This window comes from Anser anser (assembly GCF_964211835.1).
Source record: "Anser anser genome assembly, chromosome: 3".
Classification (NCBI taxonomy): Eukaryota; Metazoa; Chordata; class Aves; order Anseriformes; family Anatidae; genus Anser; species Anser anser.
Window position 1 is genome coordinate 83,225,830 of NC_139722.1, and position 17,115 is coordinate 83,242,944.

The 17,115-nt window shown below is 34.2% G+C and overlaps 1 protein-coding gene across 10 annotated transcripts in view; it reads right to left on the bottom strand.

Moving 5' to 3' along the window:
- Positions 1–17,115, bottom strand: part of RGS7 (regulator of G protein signaling 7) — a 277,417-nt gene that overhangs the window by 41,500 nt on the left and 218,802 nt on the right. For all 10 annotated transcript variants that reach the window (XR_014582074.1, XM_083830287.1, XM_083830285.1 and 7 more), the window contains 3 exons: positions 3,281–3,355; positions 2,260–2,358; positions 1,425–1,486 (listed from right to left, as the gene is read on the bottom strand). Coding sequence is in view for 9 of the 10 variants with exons in the window: in XM_083830287.1 (XP_083686413.1) it covers positions 1,425–1,486; positions 2,260–2,358; positions 3,281–3,355 (236 nt within the window). In the remaining variant the exon portion in view is untranslated. The remainder of the gene's footprint in view (positions 1–1,424; positions 1,487–2,259; positions 2,359–3,280; positions 3,356–17,115) is intronic.

Below are 17,115 nucleotides of genomic sequence, written 5' to 3' on the forward strand. Positions count from 1 at the left end.
GGTAACCAGGTGTGCACACACTCAGAAGTCATCTACAAGCTCAAGCTAAAATAGGTTTGCTCAGTTTTAAAAGTACCCGTGATTCAACCACCCCTGAATCTGTGGACCTCTGAAGAAGGAAGGGAGCTTCAGATCTTTCTTATCAAGAGCTGAAATAAAATAAACTACAAACTTTCCTAATACTTCCACAAAGATCCTGTTAGGGCTCCTTTAGGCACTAAAAAATTAAATCAAGCAACCTTTTCCATGCTCATTTGCTTTCATAAAGGGACATATTTATACCCCCACGGTTTTAATTATCAGTTCCTTTAAAATCTGTTCTAAAATACTGCATGCTATTTAGGTCACATTTATTGGCCCTGCAGCTGCTGGGACTCCTTTTTTCCTCTTTTAAATACAGTTAATATTTTTATTATTTTCTAATCAAATGGCACTAGTCCCAAGTTTAGTGCTTTCCAAAAAAACACAAACAACTTTTTTCCAAAGTCTTCAGTGTTTGTGAATTACTCTGACTCACCTAAACACACTATAAACTTTGCTTATTTTCTGGTAATTTACATTTACCATGTACTTATTCTCACCTTTTTTTTGCCTAATAATTATTGAAAATTATTGAAAACTGAAGACAGTATTGTTTCTTTTTGTTCCTGCTTATATTTAGTCTATATTCCTTTTTTTGTTGTTGTTGTTCAGCAAACAGAAATTTCTAACCTGTTGTTTTTATAAGTATATATTTATATGTTCTTGCATGTATATACATAAGTACACATGTAAAAGCAAACATACGTGCACATGTATTTGAAAGGATGAAGATACATTTGTGTTTGGTTTTATTTTTTTTGCTTTGTCTTACACAGCTCAATTTTCTGCAGTTTTCACTCTCTACTTCTGGATCTGTAAGATATCGCAGTTCTTTTCTCTGCCTAAGCTGAAGGTAGTCTTTCTGAAGGGCCTTTTTGTTTTATTTGGTTTCTGGCTCCTTCCTTACATATTTTGGTCCAATTTAGAGATAGATTCTTATTATTGTTACATGCTCTGACCTGATGTAAGCTTGGACCTGTTTTGCTCAGGCTCAGATCGCCTAACCCAACCAGATCCCTTGTTTTGGCAGTGATTGCCCTTTTGAAATATCAAAACAGTAACCCCAGACCTATTTCCATTTATCCGCCCTGTCAATGCAAGGGGAAACTTTTGACCACTTGGTCAGAGGCTTCTACAGTGACCTTGGTTTATCCAGCTAACATATCATGGAATATCTGGGACATCTTTATAACTATAAAAGAACTTCATACCTCACACTTTTTTTAAGTAAACTTTGCGACATCTGAGCTCCCTTGTCTCTCTTTCTCTGAAGTTATTTCACACTGACATTTTCCCAATAGTTATCAGTATAACTGAAAAAAAAGATGTGACAATTTACTTACCTCTCTGCAACTTTGGACATTTTTAATCGATGTCTGTCTAATTGCATTTGCCAGTGCTTAATCTGCAAGAAAGTAAAGCAAAGAGTGTCATGAGTAATTCATTGCTTGACTGTATTTCCATAACTTTTTTTATTAGGGTTGTAATTCAACCTTAACTTACCCTAGGGCACAGAATAGAAGTATATCTATATTAAAACTACACCTCGCCAGTGTGGTTCTAAAATAAATGGAATTTTCCACTGAATAGAAAAGATTATACACAGACAAATAAAATAAAATAAATAAAATAAAATAAAATAATAAAGAACCAATATAAAATTTTCCCTAAAGACTCATTAGAAAAAATCCAATTAGCCTTTTTTAGATTTTTGAAGAAAGTTACTAATTCTTCAGACTTTTATCTTCTCTCATTCCTAAGGAAAGATTAATAAAACATTTACAGTAGATAAATGTATGAACCCGTACGTGCATGCACTGAGCAGTAAGCGTGCCTGCAAATCTCTAATCAAAATGGTAAAAGGAAGAGTGAGTGAGCAGTCTACTCCTACAGGAGCTAATGGGCTTAGCTATGCAAAGAAACCACCAACTGCACTGTTCCTAACTGCCTTCAACTACTTAGTGCAAGATACAAAACATGTCAGGTTTTGTCTCATTAATTTTAATAAAGGTTACATACCAAAATCCATATGTCCTGTAGCAAGGAAAAGGTTTACTAAACAATTCTGTCAAACAATCTGTTCTGAACATACTCCCAGTTACAATTATTTTTGGTTTAATACCAACTTTCAAAAAAAAAGTTTATCTAAAAGTATATGCTCGTTGTTATTTTGCAAACCTCTTGGTGTAGTTCATCTTCTGTGGGAGGCTTAGTCTCTGGTACTGGCATGTGAGTAGGGCTGTGGCTTCGGATGTCATTTTGTAAGCCATAGACAGACTACACAAAAAATATAGAACAACGATAGTTGCTTTCAGAAAACGGCTTTTACATATACTAACTGTAACTTTTAGTATGTTGTGCTCAAGAAGTTATTCCAGATCACTAGTTTCTAAAAGAAACTGAATAAGCCATGCACTCATATAAAACTTTGTTTCTAAACAATAAATTCTACCAGAAAAAGCACAATTTCATAATGGCATAGAACACAAGATAGACTTTTATTTTGTCTCTATATTAACAGCACATCAAACATGGGGGATGACACTGAAAGGCAGCTATTACCGTAAATATGGATGGCCAGCAGCAAAAAAATCTAAATCCAGTTTTCTTTTGAAAACACTGAAACGTACCTCAAAGTGCACACTTTTAAGTTGAACTCATTCTACATTATTATGATACACAGAATTTGATTGAAAATGTTGTTCCAGTCAATCTGTATGTCCCTAGAGAGCTTAGGCAGTTCATATCTAGACCTTATTATAGATGAAGGTTATTTCCTCCACAGTTTCTGTGCATCCATTTGGGACATATTTGTAAACTACAGCCAGCCTTTTCTTTACGGTCAGCACAAGAAGCACTACTATTATAGCTTACACAGCATTTTTAAATTAATTTTTCCTTAACTACTGACAGAAACATTTTAACATACTTTATTCAATCTACTGAACAACACAAAAAAAAATGCAAAAATTATTTTTATTTTCTCAGTCCGTATTTCTCCAAACACTTTCTTATATGATAGCATTTACTTAGTATTAGAACCTTTGTTAACAGAACTTATTTAAGAGCTTATTAATTAACAACATACATTTACGTATTTATTTCTTGCATCAGCAAGAAAAAATGTTTTAAGAAACTATGGAACTTCATGTTATAAATTACCTCCACCTCCAGCTTTTTATGTTATAGCAATACTTACCTTTCTTGTTTTATGTGGATTTCTCATTCTTGAAGACTTTTTTATATCCACTTCAGTAGTGTTTACGCATCCAGGCTATTAAAAGATAAAGAAAAGAAAGCACAAAGATAAAATCTGAGAAATAATTCCATACTATTTCCACTGAGATATTCCTCTTCAGTTTGCAAGGCTAAACAAACAAACAACATAACAATAAAACAACAACAAAAAATCAACTAGAGGCATATTATGATTTCATGTTCTTCTGCAATATTCCCTATAGAAGACAGTAAAACCTGAGTGACCTAAAGCCTAAAGAAGCATCTCAAGTAGCATTTTTTCTGGCTTATACTAAGAGATATTATTTTGCTATTCAGCCTGGTTTGCTAGACTCTATGACGGTAGTTAGGACAAAGTTAGGACTGTGTATCTTTATGCTGAAAGTATTGAAAGCAATGTACAGAGAAGCAGAAAATATACAAATGCATACTATATTCTTATATTATTTCTGCTTCTCTGCATTTGAAGCACAGACAGGTACTAGTTCAAATTAAATTGCTGTTGGTCGTACTTAGTAATTTGGGAGTGAGACACCAAAGACATGCTCCTGACATCATGAATATGAAAAACAAACAAACAAACAAAAAACACCTCTCAAGATGTTTCTGTTTTGATTTTGTCAAGGAAGCCATGCAATGTGCATTCTAGATATTCCTCTAAGATGCATGGTTTTGAAAATGAGTAGAGTTGTGCAACACCCACCTAAGCTGTGTACCTCTGGCTCCCTTCAGGAGATTCTGGTTTCAGATCACTTTTTAAATGATTTTAAAAAAATAAAATAAAATTACAAATGAGTGTCTAAATGGGATTTATTTCTTAAGGAAGGAAGGAAGGAAGGAAGGAAGGAAGGAAGGAAGGAAGGAAGGAAGGAAGGAAGGAAGGAAAGAAAGAAAGAAAGAAAGAAAAAGAAAAAACAAAGAAACAAAGAAACAGAAAGAAAGAAAGAAAGAAAGAAAGAAAAAGAAAGAAAGAAAGAAAGAAAGAAAGAAAAAGAAAGAAAGAAAGAAAGAAAGAAAGAAAGAAAGAAAGAAAGAAAAAGAAAGAAAGAGAAAGAAAGAAAGAAAAAGAAAGAAAGAGAAAGAAAAAGAAAGAAAGAAAGAAAGAAAGAAAGAAAGAAAGAAAGAAAGAAAGAAAGAAAGAAAGAAAGAAAGAAAGAAAGAAAGAAAGAAAGAAAAAGAAAGAAAGAAAACAGGCTTCATTAGTCCCATCAGAAGGCTATCGGTCTAAACAGAACATCTTTCAACACATCTGATGTAGCCTTTGAAGAGTCATTCTCAAAATCTTTTAGCTCCCCAAAGGACACAAGTCCTCTAGTTTCTTCTAATTCATCTTTCTTTGACACCTTCCTTTAAGTACAAACTCCCTGCAGAAATCTGTTTTTTATCCATTGCTGGAAACAGCTAGAAAGTGTTATCCTCCATGGTGGGTTTTACCTATTTATTTTAGAGGGATTACATATCCCACTGAGAATGGGAAGTACTAAGTCTGCTATCTAGTGAGAGTAGATTCTTAGTGAAAGTAGGTTTGTTTGTTTTATTTCTAGTGGGAGTAGCTAGACTTGGATTTTAGGTTTGCCAGACAATCAAAATGGACTTTTATCAAGCTAATGACATGAACTATGTCTTCTCATTGTAAAGTAAAATGCTTGATAACTGTGGCTGTAAATATTCACAGGAAAATAAATAAATAAATAAATAAAATGAAGCCTTCTTAAACAGGCAGAGCCAAGAAACAAATACGTTTCATTAAATGGGACAATGGTACTTTGCCTCTGGAAAAATATATTGAATAACAGCCTTATTTTTTATTGGATGTATTATCTATTTATTTATTTATTTACTTTAAAGTACTAAACTGATGCATGTTACATTTGTGGAATAAATAGTTCCTCATTACTAAGAATAAAAATAGGCACTGAGATTATATCCTCAAGACTTCATTCAGCATCCCTCTTGAACTAGATTTGGGAAGGTATGCTTTGTGCCTGTGAATAAAAATGGTAGCTTTTAGAATCACAGAATCATAGAATAACCCATACATAAGGGACCCACAAGGATCATCGAGTTGAACTGGCTCCACACAGGACCGGTTCTGTGACCACTGACCTGGGGAGCCTGTTCCAGTGCCTGACCACACTCCCAGGAAACTTTTTCCCAATATCCAACCTGGACTTTCTCCTGTGCGTGATGCACTGTTAGTGTGATTGTGTATAAAAATTAGAAGCAAACATGCAAATGAAAAATAGTAAAATGAAGACAGTCCTTGTCTTGGTTCATATCATGTATCTCACTAAGAAGAGTACACAGTGGTAGTAACTAAGAATATGACTTACACCTCTTCACCTCTTCGTTTTCTAAGGTCATTGCCTTTAGTGCTTTTTTCTTAGTTTTAAAGTAACATTTCTTTCAGCTGACTTGCAACAGAGCTTGAGGTAGCTTAGTAAGCGGGACTACACTGGTCAGTCACAGCAACACAGAACTATGCAGTGGTGATACTGTTTGCTCACTAGAGTGTTACTATTAAATTACAGCAACTGATCATTAGTGACGTACCCAATTTGCTCCATTTGCTCCAAACATAAAAAATCAGTTTAAATGCTTCTGATTGAAAGACACTACAGCCTAATCATAGGGGACAGACAAATTAGTACATCATAGGGTTGTTATTAAAGTCTCTTAGCTTAAGATCAAAAGTCTGAATAACATCTGGAAAACAATGGCTAGTAAATGGAAAGAATCCTGTCCTTGCTCAGGATGGTGATAAGTGGAGGACACCTACTTTTGCACAATTTTCCCTGCGGGCCTTAGAGAAGACTTAGCAGTTGTCGTTTATGAATTCTAAAGGGTTTTGCAATGATTGTCAGTTAAATACACTATTCTAATATATATATATATATATTAAATGCAATGCTTTTGATACTTTTTGTTTCACTCATGGTTTTTTCTTTGTAATTGTGTTGATATTTTAAAATGCACAGGCACTTTCATTTTTTTTCAAGCAATAGCTTTCATTAGAAACAGAAGTCTCCAGTGACAGTCACTGCAAAGTTGATGTTTTTATCTGCCATTTCTGGTAAACCGTAACTCTGAATGCAAATTATGGAAAACACATCTCCACCAAAATCACAACTACTGAGAGGTTTGAATGGGAAATTTCATTATCAAGTAGAAGTAATTTATGAACAAGTACAGGCGTGTAATTTCTTTCATCATGTTTATTTTCCAGGACAGAGAACAAAAAGGTCAGATTACTTTTTTTTTTTTCTCATTTGACTTTTTTTTTTTTTCTCCTCTACTATTTGTAAATTTGTGTGATGCACCAAGAAAGCCTTTTTTTTTTTTTCTTTTCAGAATATTTACATTCTTCTTGTGCTTACTTGTGAGAAAGGGGAATCCTATACAGAGATTAGTGTCTAAAAGCACTTTTTGTTTTAGAACAGTTACTATAGTGAACATATCACATGCATCCAAATTTTTTAGATCAGTACAGACCGTTAATATCCCATACATTCAGAGATCATTTTTTCATAAAAATAGAATGTCCATAAAATGTAACATTATACCGTTACATAAGAGGGTTTGTATAAGTCTAATGCAGAGTACATCTGAAATATTTTTTTCCTTCAGCAATCAATATTCTGTCTACAGTGTTGCTTTTCTCTGCAGATCTATTGACAATAAATTCTTTTGCACTGTTTTCCATTGTTGTTATCAATGAAACAGCTCACCTGGTGGCTTTTTAGAATGAGAAAGGGCAGTGATTTAACAATATCTTGTATCCCTGTGAGTATTGTTAGATGATTAAACTGTCATGGAACATGTCCCACTGTTGAATTTACACTGTTGTAGTTGGGATGGTATTATTTCAGGAGGAAAGAAAGATTAATGCAGTTCTACCCAGAGATAATTGTGTCTTTTGTCTTTTAATCATATAATAATGTAAGGGCCAAACATAATATTTTTTTGCACCACAATAGCTTTTCTTCCATTCAGCAACAAAAGTTAATTTTCATTCTTCCTGAGCATTACAACTCAAAATAACTTGTAACGCTCAAAGACAATGATAGGCTGAAAAATACAAAACCCTGCATGACAGCCAATTTAAAGGTAGAAAGCAATTTCACAGGGCAGTGTACTGAGAAACAAAGTTAAAAAGAAAACAACACATCTACTTTAGGATTACATCAGCATCTGGCAGTGAAGAAGACATGGGCTTTTAACAATATCTACAGCCCTTGAATGCAGCAATTTGAATAGCTGGCACACTTACATAAGATACAAACTGTTGTGTTTTCCTGTTCTGTTTGTTTTTGTTTTGCTGTTGCTTTTTAATTATTTTTCAGTTATGTTTTTTTAGAAATATGTCCAAAAAAAAAAAAAGAGGCATAAAAGTCATCTGAAGCCTCTTGCTGTGAAAGATTTGAAGTCCACAAGCACTGAATTGGTATGAACAAATTCTGGGAGATTTGTAGGAATTAAAGAAGGTCAAAGCTTATGCTCTTCAGAAGGAGACCCAACCCAGTACTGAACTTCTACAGTGTCTCATAGAATCTTACAGAAACTTAGCTGTTTGCAACCTCTCAGGCTGATGTAAATCTGCTGTGGCACAGCAGGAGCAGCAGCAGGAAGATACAGGCACGGGAACTCAGGAAGCTTCAGTACAATGGGTAAGGCAGTGAAAGGGCATATAAGTACTATGACAACCTCAGTTAACACTAGGGGCTTAAGACTACATATATATAGTGATATAGTGATATATATATATAGCACTGGAAGCACCTAAAAGAATTGGGGCTACAATTTGTGTTTTATTCTCAATTAAAGTATATTTATTGAAGTGATACTTGATACGAGATGGTATTTCTTCTTTCTGTGGTGCTGCCACACTTCATCTGTTAATATTTAGGAATAAATACCAAACATCTTTTCAATTAAAATAAAAACAAAAGCTTGCATAATTTGATCATCTTGCTAAAATAATTCAAAGTCTTTGTGGGAAAACCTTTGCTGGACAACATTTCATTTTATTCGCATGCCCCTATTAACATAATAACTATGTGTTTGGATACAATTACATCCAGCTGTGTTTTCTTTTTGTGTTGCTTTTTTAACTAGACTACCATAGTTCAAATAGTGAGATGCCTGTCAAAGTGCTCGGCTGCAAGATTCCCATTTAGTGTTTAGTATATAATTTGCATACTAATACTGTAAATAGTTTTCAAACACATTTCCTGGAAGACGTGAAACCTCTTTTATATGAGTAAATAGAAGGCTTATTTCTTTCAGGACTAATATTCAGTGTAAAAACAGTAGTGCCCCTCCACCCCAAGCCACACAGAAACAGGAACATCTCATGACCTTGTTGAAATTGTCATATAGCAAGATCATAACCGGGGTAGAATTAGGCGCTCATCTGCTATTAAATATAGTGTCTGAAATATTGTCACATATTCAAAGGAAACTTATTTTCTTTTCATCCATCAGTTAACACTTCCTTGTCTTGAAGTAAAAATGTCAATGTGTTCATTTACAGCAGAGGACCTGCCAGCCCAATTCAGTGTTGAATTAAACACATGCAAATAATATTTAATATATATAGCGAGATATTTTTTTAATTCCTACTTCAATTATTGTAGAATCACATTTGTATGAATCCCTAACAGCACTATTTTCTATTGATGCTGTCTAGGAGGCTACATAGGATTCCACCAAGAAACACAGTGGAATGATAAACCTTCCTTACTGTACATCACTCAGTTGGTACATTGGAAGATTTTATCTGCTTGGATCTGACTAGAGCCCACATTTGGAAATAATAAATAAATAAATAAATAAAAGAGGATATGTTTAGTTAAAAAAAATCAATTGATATTCATTATCTTTCCCTGATAATAGTGGCAACAGTGAATCAATTAATTAAGCCTTTGTAATAGCACTAACAGTGAATTAATTTTTTGACATCTTTGAAAGCAACTTTTTGGAAGTAGTCCTTACATACATCAAATGGGAAATGGGATGCTTTGGCCACTGTACATTTTCATTCAAATAGTTCAGAATATATAATGTTTAAAGTTTGTTTGCTCTACACATTTGCACACTCCAAGGGCCCCTCTTATTGCCTGGTCTCATAGCCTAAATCAATTGCTACCAACACCTTTTTATGTAACAAAACTTTTTGCTATGATCTACTTGTAATTCTAGTAAGTATAAAATCCTCAGTGGAAAGCAAATTATGTTTATAATGATGTCAGTTTAAATTCCAATGTCATCTACTTTCTTAAAGAATATGTCAATTTAACTGTAAATCTACTTAACGCAGAATAAAAAGAAGTTTCTTTGTATCTAATACAAATAAGCTCATGTATGTGGGAGAGATTAACCTCACGCATTGCAGTAGGCTGGGATTTGCCTGTCTATGTTGCTGCTCTGTAGAAGCTGATCTGAGGGAGAAGAAGTTGAGCATGAGTCAGCAGTATGTCTTTGCAGCAATGCAGGTTAACCACAGACCAAGCTGCATTAGTAACAGCACAACCTGCAGGCAAAGGAAATGGTTAATTCTTTTGCTCAGCATCTTGAGGACAAATATGTAATCCCATGACCACTGTTGGGTCCCAGAAGCAATACCAGAAACATATTTCAAATGGAAAAATCCAGTGGAGGAACTGTAAGATGATCAGGATGCTGAATGTTTGACATACCAAGAAAGGCTGGGGGAATCGGATTTCTTCTGACTTTCAAAAGAGGAGAGCTAACTGTTGTCTTCTGCTGCCTAAAGGGGGCTTGCTGAGCTAGACTTGTTCTACAGGTGTACCACGAAAGGCCAAGAGGCAACAATCACAAATTGAAGAAAGAAAAACTCTAGTTGGCTCTAAGGGAAATATTCTTCATAATAGAAGGAAGAAGCTTAGAGAGGCTGCAGAATCTCTATCTTTGGTAATTTTGAAAACAAGGGCCTGGGCAATATTATTCAACTTAGAAGTCAGCACTGCTTTGAGTAGGATGTTGGACTAGAGAACCTCCAGAGGTCCCTCTCAGCACGTATTTTTGTGATATAGCCTATGATCTTTCCAAACTGCAGGGACTGAAATTCAAATAATCCACGCTATGGAACACTCCAACCAGGTACTCACAGCAGTGTGAAATTCATCACCCTCTATTCCTCTCCCAGCAACAGAACAGAAAGAAAAGACTGGTATTTGCTTCTTCTGCTTTCTGGCATCCTGCAGTCTGTGTTCTGTTCTCAACCCATAACAACAAACATAGTGATGATTTAAGGAAAACTAAATTTCACAGCCTCTTCAGCTAAAACAGCATAGGTGATATTTAAAATAATTACCTCATTTCAACATGCACACCCATAAATTCAGGGTGCATTAAAGCAGTAAATACTAAGCAGATTGATTCATATATTTTGCATGATTTCATTACATTTCAATATCAATTCACTTTGAAATAGATCTTTGTTTTGCAATTAGGGGCTAATTGATTAAGAGTAATAAAAAATAATGAATTTCAAGATCTACAGTTTTTCCAAATTTAAACACTACAGATTTAAATAATGGACATACATATGAACATGTCAGATCTTGGCATCCACTTTGACAAGATAAAATAGTGAACAGAGCAAGTCAGACACACAAATGTAAAGACAAGGCAGAGATTGAATTCTATCTTTTATATTATTTTTAACAGCAGACTATAACAAATACAGTAAGCTTGAAATTTGAAATTTCCTAAGTCTCAAATGTTAGTGTTTCCTTATGTGACAATCTATTCTGCTATTTGTCATTCTTCTTATTTTTGGCATTTTTCTAGGAAAGGAGTCTTATAACCCTCAGCTGTCACTACTGATATCACTCACTTCTAAATGAGGGAAAGGAAGCTAATTAGACAATGAATAGTAAGCAGAATACCAGAGTTCATTTTCATCTGTCATTTTTATATTCCAGTTTACTCGTGTAGATAGCTAAACTTTGCATAGTTAAACATCTGTAAGAAAAAGGAGGAAAGAGGATGAAAGATTATGAAAAAGAATTGAGGAGAAAAAAAAAAAAAGCCGATGGTGCTCAGCTGAAAACAAAAACAAAAACAAAACAAACAAACAAAAAAACAAATGAGTTATTACCTGGAGGAAACCCCAGTTTGACTCTGGCTGTGTGGGAAAGTTTATTTTTCTCAGACAAAGTCTAGCATCAGAGAAGACATTAAAATCCTTTATTGAGCAAGTTGTCAGTAATGCCTAGAAGTGAGTCTCTCACAGCGAAAAACACAGGCTATATTCTCCTGCAATGCAGTAATTTTTCATTTCCCAGAGATGCAAGTTATTGGAGTGTGCAAAATCTGCCAAGGCTTATAAGGAAAGGTTGACGTTTAAGTAAGATTATTTGGATATTTTGTTTTTTACCTCATTTTACTGTATGTTACACACTTCAGGGTCAATGAGTAAAAAGGCTTTGCTGCGGAAGAACTGCACTATTAATGACTTTGATGGTGCAATAGAAAGTCTCAGAGAAGCATTTCGAATGTGCTGAGTACAATTGGTCAGATCTTTTAACAGGGTTTAGAAAAGCAGGTGTTATCTTAAGGTTCAGTTAAAGGGGGGTTGCACATTTCCAACACTTTAAAACATTTTCAGAAAACTGTTTTCTGGCAGTTATCTGATGGGACCTGAAAGTTGTTTTAAGCGTAGCTCCCTTTATAATAATTACATCAATCAGCCTCAAATAATTGTCAAAAAATAAATCCAGTAGACATAGATTAAAGTCCATTATAGCCATAGGAAAGTTACAGAAATTGTAAAAAGTATATATGTTTGACGATGACTTTATATACAGATACTATCAAGCTCTTTCACCCCCCTAGAACTCCAGACCAAATATTTCTAGGATCAGGCCATAATTTTTCTAGTTTGTCCTATGGACTCTCTTTTCTGTTTCATATTAGCTCATCTGGGAAGTACAGTGATACTTTCCAATTAACATCTATAAATTATATGTAACGATTAGGAAGCAAATCACAAGATTGTTTACAAGTACAAATTCTGTAGAAGCATGTTTCAAATTTCATTCTGAGATGTCTCGCAAATTTGGCACCTAATCAGGGGACAATTATAAAAACCCTATACTGAAGTATTGGCGTTTTCCTTCATTTCTTCAACCTTTTCATCATTTATTTTAAAGGATGCGTATTATGCTATTAAATACAATCTTTATGGAATACGAGATAGAATAAATAATTACAGTGTTATGGATTCAGTGTGACAATGAAATAAGTGAATAGAATTTGGAACACAACTTGCATAGAACAGGCTCAAATTTGGTTATATTCCTGAATTTAAATCTATTTTTAAAATGTGATACATCTTACAAGATGCTGTAACCATCACTGAAAACAGTCTACAGACCATTTGTTGTAGAAAATCTATGGTCAAGTAATATTATGGAAACAAATTAGCCTTATACAGCTTAACTGCTAAAACTTGCCTATATCAGCTAATAAAGATTTACAACCTGTTGGCTTTTAATTACATAAATATAGCTTTTCTATTTTTCTTATTCATTTATTGAACTGATGTTTCAGGTCCAAGAATATTCAATGTCAAATTTTAGTGAACCGATTCCTACAAAGGAAGGATTGTCTTGGTAAGAATTAATAAAAGCTTTGTTAGGATTAAGTGTTCTCTCCTGTTGGAGGTTTTAACAGAGAACCATATAGGCAGCATAGAATGAATTTAAATGCTCAATACATGTCCTCGTTAGCTAATTTTATTTTGACTTATTAAAGGACAGAGATATAAAGTTACTGACTTATTTATTAAATTGAAATGAATGACCAATAAACCTGCTTGTGTCATCCACTGGAAATATACTGATGCAGAAATAATGAATTATTGATAAACTGCAAATACAGGCATAACCATTTAAGTATAAGTTAAACCCACTATAGACAATCTCTTGTAAAGAAGAGACAACTTGCCATTTGAACCAATTAGTAAAATCAATACTTTCTTTATTAAAGGACTTATTTGAAGATCATTGGCTACTATGAAAATGGCAGAAGGTCCCCTGTTGCTCTGCTCTGCTATGTTTTGATTTGACTTAATCAAAATGTGGCAAGCAGTGCAATCAATGGATAAAAATTTAACTACAAGTTGTCAAGGTGTTTTTCTTGTTTGGACAATAAAAATGTGGTTCCAAGACCATCAGAAAAAAAAGAGAGACATTTGATCAATTAGTTTGACAAAACTTTAATTATGTTTGCAGTATGGTAAAACTCCATTGTTTTAAAATGTAAGATATGGGAAGTCACACTCAGCATGGAACTTAGGATCACTTAAAGCTTCAAAGATTTTCAGCATATTTCAAAAAAAAAAAAAAAAAAAGGAACCTTCTCAACCTAGAATACTGAATACTACTGAGTAGAATCAGACACACAAGGAATTCCAATGGCTGTGCGAGGATCTGCTTGGAACAGGAGAAAAAACAGATTTACAGAGATTTTCAAGAAATTTAATACAATAAATAAACCCATAAAATTAATCCATATGAGATAAAGCACCTCGAATCTTGGCAAGTATTCTCATGTTCTCACATCCTTACTTGTTTAAAAATGGATAGAGTACAAAGCTGGTCTTTCACCTTAAGAGAACAAGATTTAATTGTATTGCTTTAAAAATATTTCTTTTAGTGGTTTGTGTATCAGAGAAACACATAGCATACAAAATTCAAATGAAAAGGATGTTGAAATTTATTTTTTCAGGCTTAAGTTGTGTAAAAGTAAACCAGAAGTAGTACTAAATAATATGCTACTGACAGAAGTGATATGCTTAATTCTTTTTGAAAGCTAATCCAATTTCTGATTATTCTTAATTTACAATAGACTATTTTAGGTTTGTAGTGACAGGCTTTCAGAACCAGAAATTATTGTACAGAAATCTGTACTATCCATCTGAATACAAAAAAACACTTCTTTATAGTGAGGGTGACAGAGTACTGGAATAGGTTGCCCAGAGAGGCTGTGGAGTCTCCATCTCTGGAGATACCAAAACCTGCTTGGACAGGATCCTACACAATGTGCTCTCGGTGACCCTGCTTGGCAGGGGGGTTGGGCTAGATGATTTCCAGAGGTCCCTTCCAACCTCAACCATTTTGTGATTCTGTGAAATAGTATCCATTGTATTTATTCAAGCTAAGGAGCATTAATTTCAATTGTCTGTATAATCTCATATTTGTGTTTGTGAAGATTCTAGTATTTGCAACAGTGCTGCATAAGGAAACCTGTTAAAGTCATCTGGTTTGTTGTCCCTATGCTAAATACTTAGAGTCATTATTGCTTTCTCAATTTTTTTCACCCCCAAAGAAAGCAACCTGCTGTTTTACTAATTCCATACAGAATAACCTAGGTTATTCACTTGAAAAGAAATGACAACAGAAAAGTCTAACCACATATCTGAAAGTGATGATGGGGAATTCAAGTGAAATTTAGAAACTGATTAACTGCCTCTGTAATATACTTGACAGAATTAATTGGATTAAAGCAGCAAACTGAATTCACACAGAAACATTGTATTTATTCTGAACATTCCTTATTCTTAATACTTCAACTTATTTTCCTAGTTGCTACCAGAATTGTGTCTTACTAAAAACCAAATCATCTCATTTTTCTATGTCCTTCCATTATCTCATCAGTTCTATTTCACAATTTCTGACCTCTTCATAACCTCAGTTTTAATTTCAGCATTTTCAGTTTGTTGCACTATTGGGGAAAAAGAAGCCAGATTCCTTTTTCCCCATCTGTCCCACCCTTACTCCAGAATTATACTAAATAACAACTCTAAATAATGAGAGTACAAATTCTTCCATATCGCCCCTAGTTTGAAGGCTAACTATAAGATTTAGAAATATCTGCCTCAAACAGATGCAAATATGGATCATAAACACTATAACTATTTTGTGAAAATAACGCATTGTACAAAGCTTTATTTCATTACCAGAAGCATGGTTGTCTGAGACTGCCAATAGCTGCAACGGCTGCACACCCTGTCTGCTGGAGAGGTAACTCCCTTGTAAAGATACACGGTGAAACGGGCACAAAAGAAGACATGAAACCTGTATGCAGGTACATCACTAGAGAAGTATGGCATTATTTATGTTTGTTTCCTAGAGATGTTTAAAAACTCTATGAAAAATTATGATAAAGCAGACAGCAGTGTTCTGAGGCTAAACAAGTAACTGGCCCAAAAAAGTCCAAGATTTGTAGCACATGAAGTGTGAAATGAAGGATTGCTCCACCTTGGCCAAGTTAAATTCAGTCTTTTGCCAAGTCTTTGAGGCTGATCTTGAAGAACGGGATGGAAAAGTCATTAAAAACAAAATAAATGAAAGAAAAGAAAAGAAAAGAAAACCCAGAACAAATAACCACAAGTATCTGCTGCATGACCCTAGACACCCGGTACTATTACCTACTGGCTCAGATGCTGAGGGTCGTGTTCAGACCACATAAAACACAATTTTAAAATATAAACAGGTAACATGAGATTAATGGAGATAGAATCCAATAAAAAGTTATAATAGAAAAGATGAAGGTGTGGGATGGCTGACAAGGTTTTAAAAAATGAAAACATTACTTTTTTCCTACTTTGCTACTAGGAAACAATGACATGAAACCCCCAAATCTATAAATCAGAGGTATTTCTGAAACAGTGAATTGGTCTTAAAGCCACATTTGCCCTTACCATTGCTCCTATCCTATACTAAATGTAACTAGCGTTGATAGTTTTCCTTACTACATTAAATTACACAAATACTGTTTTTCCTTTTGGAGAAAATATTTTTTTTTCAACTTATTGTAGTGAAACAGTATACAGATGACTTTCAGGAGAAAAAGATACTTTCTCCATTATCTTCTGAATTAATTTGAATCTCAGCAAGTACCCCACAGGCATTTATTATGCATTTCATTTAAATTACATTAATGCGTAACTCAAGAATAAGAGTCCATTCAATAGTTTGTAGCAGCAAGACGGCAGCTTTCCTTGCTTGCTACCTAAAATAATTAATTTTACAACAAGCCATAGATACTCTCCAGCTAGTGTATTTGATGTGGATTTGAGAATGTTTCAGGGGATTTACTGTTTCAGTACTCATTTGTCCCTTTTTAGAAAATGTAAGATTATGGGTTTAAAATTGAGATAATAATTCAGGAAAGCTAAGAGTTCTTTTATAGAGACTTTAACCAGGAGTTTGACATTTCTTTTCAAACAAGAACAAATTCTTAATTTGTTTTTGCCTGGAAGGAACAGTCTTCCCTGCTTTAGTTTGATTTGTCACTGCTTTTTGACTGAAGCTCTAATCCTCCTAATCAATTTTCACTCAGTTCCATACTCTGTAATTTATAGAAGTCTCAAAATTAAGGAAATGCTCTCTCTAGGCAGATGGAAAGACAAGGAAGGCTTTTAAGATATGTTTACTCTGCCATTCCAAAAGAGAAATGTGCTGCTATATGTGAATGCCATTAGTCTCAGACCTATCTTAGGTACTAACTATAGTGTAGAAATGATGACATAGACTTTATTGTAGGTCAGCTACTCAGGATCTCCAGAGAGTCTATACAACTTTCCCTGAGATGTATTTCCACAGTTTTATTGTGATTAGTATCTGAACTTGAATGATTAAAACTTGTACAGGAAGCCTCTGCAGGCTGCAATACCTACAATATTTGTCTGAGTATGGCATAAATCTTCTAAGGCCTTCTGTAGCCCCCTGCAGGACTGATTTTGACTTGGGACCTATGAAATAA